Source organism: Oncorhynchus clarkii, chromosome 33 (assembly GCF_045791955.1).
Source record: "Oncorhynchus clarkii lewisi isolate Uvic-CL-2024 chromosome 33, UVic_Ocla_1.0, whole genome shotgun sequence".
Lineage (NCBI taxonomy): Eukaryota > Metazoa > Chordata > Actinopteri > Salmoniformes > Salmonidae > Oncorhynchus > Oncorhynchus clarkii.
In genome coordinates, this window is record NC_092179.1 from 34243773 (window position 1) to 34252694 (window position 8922).

General features: G+C 42.2%; 1 protein-coding gene across 1 annotated transcript; it reads left to right on the top strand.

Moving 5' to 3' along the window:
• Positions 1 to 656: 656 nt before the first annotated feature.
• LOC139392756 (neurotrophin 3) lies at positions 657 to 6030 on the top strand. Its single transcript, XM_071141001.1, has 2 exons — positions 657 to 757; positions 4873 to 6030. Exon 2 carries the CDS (start codon positions 4894 to 4896, stop codon positions 5680 to 5682), a length of 789 nt encoding a protein of 262 aa, XP_070997102.1. The 5' UTR covers positions 657 to 757; positions 4873 to 4893; the 3' UTR covers positions 5683 to 6030.
• The last annotated feature ends 2892 nt before the right edge of the window (positions 6031 to 8922 follow it).

Consider the following 8922-nt stretch of genomic DNA (forward strand, 5'->3'; position numbering starts at 1 on the left):
TGGCTATGTCAGGTTGAGATTATAACAGAACATGGCCAAGATATTCAAACGTTCATAGATGACCAGCAGGGTCAAATAATAATAATAATGACAGTGGTTGTAAAGGGTGCAACAGGTCAGCACCTCAGGAGTAAATGTCAGTTGGCTTTTCATAGACGATCATTCAAAGTTAGAGACAGCAGGTGCGGTAGAGAGAGAGAGTCGAAAACAGCAGGTCCGGGACAGGTAGAATGTCCGGTGAACAGGTCAGGGTTCCATAGCCGCAGGCAGAACAGTTGAAACTGGAGCAGCAGCACGGCCAGGTGGACTGGGGACAGCAAGGAGTCATCAGGCCAGATTGTCCTGAGGCTCAGGTCCTCCGGGAGGGGAGGGAGAGAATTAGACAGAGCATACTTAAATTCACACAGGACACCCGATAAGACAGGAGAAATACTCCAGATATAACAGACTGACCCTACCCCCCTGACCCAAACTATTGCAGCATAAATATTGGAGCCTGAGACAGGAGGGGTCGGCTGACACTGTGACCCCATCCGATGAATCCCCCGGACAGGCACAGCACAGCCCCCACACCACTAGAGGGATATCTTCAACCACCAACTTACTACCCTGAGACAAGGCCAAGTATAGCCCACAAAGATGTCCCCCACGGAACAAACCCGAGGGGGGTGGGGCCAACCCGGACAGGAAGATCATGTCAGTGACTCAACCCACTCAAGTGACGCACCCCTCCTAGGGACGGCATGGAAGAGCACCAGTAAGCCAGTTACTCAGCCGGCCAGGCAGAGACATCAAGAGTGGTTCATCGCTCCAGTGCCTTTCCATTCATAAAACAGCATTCATAATGTTCCAGGACTAATTCCATTAGCATTTTGGCATGATTCTAGATTCAGAACATAAAACAACATTCATAATGTTCCAGGACTAATTCCATTAGCATTTTGGCATGATTCTAGATTCAGAACATAAAACAACATTCATAATGTTCCAGGACTAATTCTATTAGCATTTTGGCATGATTCTAGATTCAGAACATAAAACAGCATTCATAATGTTCCAGGACTAATTCCATTAGCATTTTGGCATGATTCTAGATTCAGAACATAAAACAACATTCATAATGTTCCAGGACTAATTCCATTAGCATTTTGGCATGATTCTAGATTCAGAACATAAAACAACATTCATAATGTTCCAGGACTAATTCTATTAGCATTTTGGCATGATTCTAGATTCAGAACATAAAAAAGCATTCATAATGTTCCAGGACTAATTCCATTAGCATTTTGGCATGATTCTAGATTCAGAACATAAAACAACATTCATAATGTTCCAGGACTAATTCCATTAGCATTTTGGCATGATTCTAGATTCAGAACATAAAACAACATTCATAATGTTCCAGGACTAATTCCATTAGCATTTTGGCATGATTCTAGATTCAGAACATAAAACAACATTCATAATGTTCCAGGACTAATTCTATTAGCATTTTGGCATGATTCTAGATTCAGAACATAAAACATTGATAATGTTCCAGGACTAATTCCATTAGCATTTTGGCATGATTCTAGATTCAGAACATAAAACAACATTCATAATGTTCCAGGACTAATTCTATTAGCATTTTGGCATGATTCTAGATTCAGAACATAAAACATTGATAATGCTCCAGGACTAATTCCATTAGCATTTTGGCATGATTCTAGATTCAGAACATAAAACAACATTCATAATGCTCCAGGACTAATTCTATTAGCATTTTGGCATGATTCTAGATTCAGAATATAAAACAACATTCATAATGTTCCAGGACTAATTCTATTAGCATTTTGGCATGATTCTAGATTCAGAACATAAAACAACATTCATAATGCTCCAGGACTAATTCCATTAGCATTTTGGCATGATTCTAGATTCAGAACATAAAACAACATTCATAATGTTCCAGGACTAATTCCATTAGCATTTTGGCATGATTCTAGATTCAGAACATAAAACTACATTCATAATGTTCCAGGACTAATTCCATTAGCATTTTGGCATGATTCTAGATTCAGAACATAAAACAACATTCATAATGTTCCAGGACTAATTCTATTAGCATTTTGGCATGATTCTAGATTCAGAACATAAAACAACATTCATAATGTTCCAGGACTAATTCTATTAGCATTTTGGCATGATTCTAGATTCAGAACATAAAACAACATTCATAATGTTCCAGGACTAATTCTATTAGCATTTTGGCATGATTCTAGATTCAGAACATAAAACAACATTCATAATGTTCCAGGACTAATTCCATTAGCATTTTGGCATGATTCTAGATTCAGAATATAAAACAACATTCATAATGTTCCAGGACTAATTCTATTAGCATTTTGGCATGATTCTAGATTCAGAACATAAAACAACATTCATAATGTTCCAGGACTAATTCTATTAGCATTTTGGCATGATTCTAGATTCAGAACATAAAACAACATTCATAATGTTCCAGGACTAATTCTATTAGCATTTTGGCGTGATTCTAGATTCAGAACATAAAACAACATTCATAATGTTCCAGGACTAATTCCATTAGCATTTTGGCATGATTCTAGATTCAGAATATAAAACAACATTCATAATGTTCCAGGACTAATTCCATTAGCATTTTGGCATGATTCTAGATTCAGAACATAAAACAACATTGATAATGTTCCAGGACTAATTCCATTAGCATTTTGGCATGATTCTAGATTCAGAACATAAAACATTGATAATGCTCCAGGACTAATTCCATTAGCATTTTGGCATGATTCTAGATTCAGAACATAAAACAACATTCATAATGTTCCAGGACTAATTCCATTAGCATTTTGGCATGATTCTAGATTCAGAATATAAAACAACATTCATAATGTTCCAGGACTAATTCCATTAGCATTTTGGCATGATTCTAGATTCAGAACATAAAACAACATTCATAATGTTCCAGGACTAATTCTATTAGCATTTTGGCATGATTCTAGATTCAGAACATAAAACATTGATAATGCTCCAGGACTAATTCCATTAGCATTTTGGCATGATTCTAGATTCAGAATATAAAACAACATTCATAATGTTCCAGGACTAATTCCATTAGCATTTTGGCATGATTCTAGATTCAGAACATAAAACAACATTCATAATGTTCCAGGACTAATTCCATTAGCATTTTGGCATGATTCTAGATTCAGAACATAAAACATTGATAATGCTCCAGGACTAATTCCATTAGCATTTTGGCATGATTCTAGATTCAGAATATAAAACAACATTCATAATGTTCCAGGACTAATTCCATTAGCATTTTGGCATGATTCTAGATTCAGAACATAAAACAACATTCATAATGTTCCAGGACTAATTCTATTAGCATTTTGGCATGATTCTAGATTCAGAATATAAAACAACATTCATAATGTTCCAGGACTAATTCCATTAGCATTTTGGCATGATTCTAGATTCAGAATATAAAACAACATTCATAATGTTCCAGGACTAATTCCATTAGCATTTTGGCATGATTCTAGATTCAGAACATAAAACAACATTCATAATGTTCCAGGACTAATTCTATTAGCATTTTGGCATGATTCTAGATTCAGAATATAAAACAACATTCATAATGTTCCAGGACTAATTCCATTAGCATTTTGGCATGATTCTAGATTCAGAACATAAAACAACATTCATAATGTTCCAGGACTAATTCCATTAGCATTTTGGCATGATTCTAGATTCAGAACATAAAACAACATTCATAATGTTCCAGGACTAATGCCATTAGCATTTTGGCATGATTCTAGATTCAGAACATAAAACAACATTCATAATGTTCCAGGACTAATTCTATTAGCATTTTGGCATGATTCTAGATTCAGAACATAAAACAACATTCATAATGTTCCAGGACTAATTCCATTAGCATTTTGGCATGATTCTAGATTCAGAACATAAAACAACATTCATAATGTTCCAGGACTAATTCTATTAGCATTTTGGCATGATTCTAGATTCAGAACATAAAACAACATTCATAATGTTCCAGGACTAATTCCATTAGCATTTTGGCATGATTCTAGATTCAGAACATAAAACAACATTCATAATGTTCCAGGACTAATTCTATTAGCATTTCGGCATGATTCTAGATTCAGAACATAAAACAACATTCATAATGTTCCAGGACTAATTCTATTAGCATTTTGGCATGATTCTAGATTCAGAACATAAAACAACATTCATAATGTTCCAGGACTAATTCCATTAGCATTTTGGCATGATTCTAGATTCAGAATATAAAACATTGATAATGCTCCAGGTGATTAATAAATTATAACTGATCTGAATCAGTATCTGAATCAGTAACTGAATCCAGAATAACTGAATCTAGTGGTGTAATTATTGATTATAGGTGATTAATACCTGATAGTCTGTCTCCTCTACTCCACAGATCTTACAGGTGAATCTAGTGGTGTAATTATTGATTATATGTGATTAATAACTGATATTCTGTCTCTACTCCACAGATCTTACAGGTGAATCTAGTGGTGTAATTATTGATTATAGGTGATTAATAACTGATATTCTGTCTCTACTCCACAGATCTTACAGGTGAATCTAGTGGTGTAATTACTGATTATAGGTGATTAATAACTGATATTCTGAATCCTCTACTCCACAGATTTTACAGGTAAATCTAGTGGTGTAATTATTGATTATAGGTGATTAATAACTGATATTCTGTCTCTACTCCACAGATCTTACAGGTGAATCTAGTGGTGTAATTATTGATTATAGGTGATTAATAACTGATATCCTGTCTCCTCTACTCCACAGATCTTACAGGTGAATCTAGTGATGTCCATGTTGCTGTATGTGTTGTTCCTAGCGTACCTCTACGGTATCCAGGCAACGCACATGGAGCGCCAGCAGCCCCCGCCCACCCAGGACCCCATCAACTCCCTCATCATCCAGCTGCTGCAGGCGGACCTGACCCGCGGCCGGGGGAGGCAGGGTGAGGGCCAGGACAGGCAGGCCCAGGACACATTGCCACCGTTGGGCCTGCTCGCCCTTGACACCCCTCTGGACGACAGTAGATTCCTGGAGAGGCGCAGCTCGCTGTACCAGCCCAGGTCGTCTGACCTGCTGGAGCAGCAGAAACACTACAACTCTCCCCGGGTCCTGCTGAGTGAGCGGGCTCCCCTGCAGCCTCCTCCGCTCTACTCTATAGATGACTATGTGGGCAGCTCTGACAGAACCAACAAGACCCGCAGGAAGAGATACGCAGAACACAAGAGTTACCGCGGGGAGTACTCTGTCTGTGACAGCCAATCACAGTGGGTGACAGACAAGACGAATGCGGTGGACATCAGGGGTCGTCAGGTCACCGTCCTGGATCAGATAAAGATGGGAACCGCCGAAAGCAACTTTGTTAAGCAGTACTTCTATGAGACCAAGTGTCGGACTGCCAAACCTTTTAAGAGCGGCTGTCGTGGCATCGATGACAAACACTGGAACTCGCAGTGTAAGACCTCTCAGACGTACGTCAGAGCTCTGACGCAGGACCGGACCTCTGTGGGCTGGCGCTGGATACGGATAGACACTTCCTGTGTCTGTGCGTTGTCACGGAAACACCGCAGGACGTAAACACACAACTCGACCATAGACATTATGGAATATATTTCCTTATTATGAAGGGGGGGCTGTACATATAAATTATTATTTAAGTTATGTGAAATACATGTAGTTTCTACATGGCTATATATGATATATAAATATATTTGTTATTTATTGAAGTCATCATCAAAGGAAAAAAATAAAAAATAAATAAACCAAGAACTCCTAACATGCGGCTCCACAGCCACCACACAGCCTAGCATCTTCAGACTCAGACCATGGAGCTGGACAGTACAGCCTAGCATGGAGAGACTCTACCATGGGGCTGGACAGTACAGCCTAGCATGGAGAGACTTTACCATTGGGCTGGACAGTACAGCCTAGCATGGAGAGACTCTACCATTGGGCTTGACAGTACAGCCTAGCATGGAGAGACTCTACCATTGGGCTGGACAGTACGGCCTTGTATGGAGACACTCTACCATTGGGCTGGACAGTACGGCCTTGTATGGAGAGACTCTACCATTGGGCTGGACAGTACAGCCTATTGTGGAGAGACTCTACCATTGGGCTGGACAGTACATTCTATTGTGGAGAGACTCTACCATTGGGCTTGACAGTACGGCCTTGCATGGAGAGACTCTACCATTGGGCAGGACAGTACAGCCTAGCATGGAGAGACTCTACCATTGGGCTGGACAGTACAGCCTAGCATGGAGAGACTCTACCATTGGGCAGGACAGTACAGCCTAGCATGGAGAGACTCTACCATTGGGCTGGACAGTACAGCCTTGCATGGAGAGACTCTACCATTGGGCAGGACAGTACAGCCTAGCATGGAGAGACTCTACCATTGGGCAGGACAGTACAGCCTTGTATGAAGAGACGACGTGCCTTGTTGATATACCTAGGGCAGCAGATGAAAAAGAAGATATGACATCACCAGGTGTGGAGTAGGGGATCTACACTGTCATTCAGCTCATTCTATGACATCACTGCTCTGACTGTTGAAAACAGAAATCTGGTCCAAATGTTATTGTGGACTAAATATGTACTGTCTGGATGTATGGACAAACCACGAACATGTACGGGTATATGGCAGACGTGCTGACAGATGACAGACGTGCTGACAGACGTGCTGACAGACGTGCTGACATACGACAGACGATCTGACATACAACAGACGTGCTGACAGACGTGCTGACAGACGACAGACGTGCTGACAGACGTGCTGACAGACGACAGACGTGCTGACAGACGATCTGACATACAACAGACGTGCTGACAGACGTGCTGACAGACGTGCTGACAGACGACAGACGTGCTGACATACGTGCTGACATACGACAGACGATCTGACATACAACAGACGTGCTGACACAGACGTGCTGACAGACGACAGACGTGCTGACATACAACAGACGTGCTGACATACAACAGACGTGCTGACAGACGTGCTGACATACAACAGACGTGCTGACAGACGCGCTGACATACAACAGACGTGCTGACATACAACAGACCAGACATGTTTGGGTTTTCCATGATGTAGTAACTATAGGTTTTGCTGTATCATCCAGGCTCAATACATGAGGTCTGATATGGTACTTTGGTACCAGGCCTCTGGCCTGGAAGAGCTGTGGCTGTAGGGAGGCTGGGCAGTATGTATAGAGCACATGGAGCATGTCTGTCTGGCCTCATTAGGTCATGTTCCACTAATGTTATCAGGACCAAAGCCTCTCAGCCCCCTCCTCTTCCTGTTAATCTGGTCCTGTCTGACCATCTCCAACCTCTAACCCGAAACCCAACGTCTAATCCTAAAGCCACCTCCACTCTCTAAGCCTAAAGCCACCTCCACTCTCTAAGCCTAAAGCCACCTCCACTCTCTAAGCCTAAAGCCACCTCCACTCTCTAAGCCTAAAGCCACCTCCACTCTCTAAGCCTAAAGCCACCTCCACTCTCTAAGCCTAAAGCCACCTCCACTCTCTAAGCCTAAAGCCACCTCCACTCTCTAAGCCTAAAGCCACCTCCACTCTCTAAGCCTAAAGCCAACTTCTAACCTTGGTGAATGCTCACCTCTATGTTTGGTGATAGCCCGCCCTGAGAACAGTGGAACAGTATGATAGACCCTAATAGAACCTGGTAGAACCTCAGAACCTGTTAGAACCTGGTAGAACCTCAGAACCTGGTAGAATCTAGTAGAACCCGAGTGAACCCAGTAGAACCTGATAGAACTCTGTGATGTTGAGGGCAAGCAGCAGGTAGGTTGAAGTGTTGAGGCAGGTTAGCAGGTAGGTAGCAGGTATCAGGCTCACATCAGACTGTGCCATAGCTAATGACATGGTGTCTTAGGGAGTGGAAAGCTGCCTAAGGACATGTTCCTATGTACAGAGCTAGGATTGAAACCCCTAAGCTAGCCTGTAAGATGCTTTACGACAGGCCAATCCCAGCTTCAGATCACTCTCTGTCGGGTGGGCTTTTACCTAAATCATACATTGATGTCATTTGGAAGTCTGGAGGACAGAGTTGTGTGTTGCATAAGACCTCAGACTTCCTGTCGGGTACGAGGTCAGACAGCAATGCCAGAGAGCTATTCATAAGACTTCTAGGTCAGAGGTTAGAGTTTAGAGGTCAGTTGGTTCAGGCTCAGACACTAAATCTGACACCTGTCTATCAAACTAACCCTACCAAACAAACAACCCAGACCCCTAACCCTACTTCACTAACCCTACCTAACCCTGACCCCTAACCCTACCTCAGTAACCCTACCTAACCCTGACCCCCAACCCTACCTCAGTAACCATACCTAACCCTGACCCCTAACACTACCTCAGTAACCCTACCTAACCCTGACCCCCAACCCTACCTCAGTAACCCTACCTAACCCTGACCCCTAACCCTACCTCACTAACCCTACCTAACCCTGACCCCTAACCCTACCTCACTAACCCTACCTAACCCTGACCCCTAACCCTACCTCACTAACCCTACCTAACCCTGACCCCTAACCCTACCTCAGTAACCCTACCTAACCCTGACCCCCAACCCTACCTCAGTAACCATACCTAACCCTGACCCCTAACACTACCTCAGTAACCCTACCTAACCCTGAACCCCAACCCTACCTCAGTAACCCTACCTAACCCTGACCCCTAACCCTACCTCACTAACCCTACCTAACCCTGACCCCTAACCCTACCTCACTAACCCTACCTAACCCTGACCACTAACCCTACCTCAGTAACCCTGCCTAACCCTGACCCCTAACCC

Bases quoted from the DNA above. Each gene is read 5' to 3' on its own strand.
- LOC139392756 (XM_071141001.1), top strand. From the start codon at position 4,894: ATGTCCATGTTGCTGTATGTGTTGTTCCTAGCGTACCTCTACGGTATC.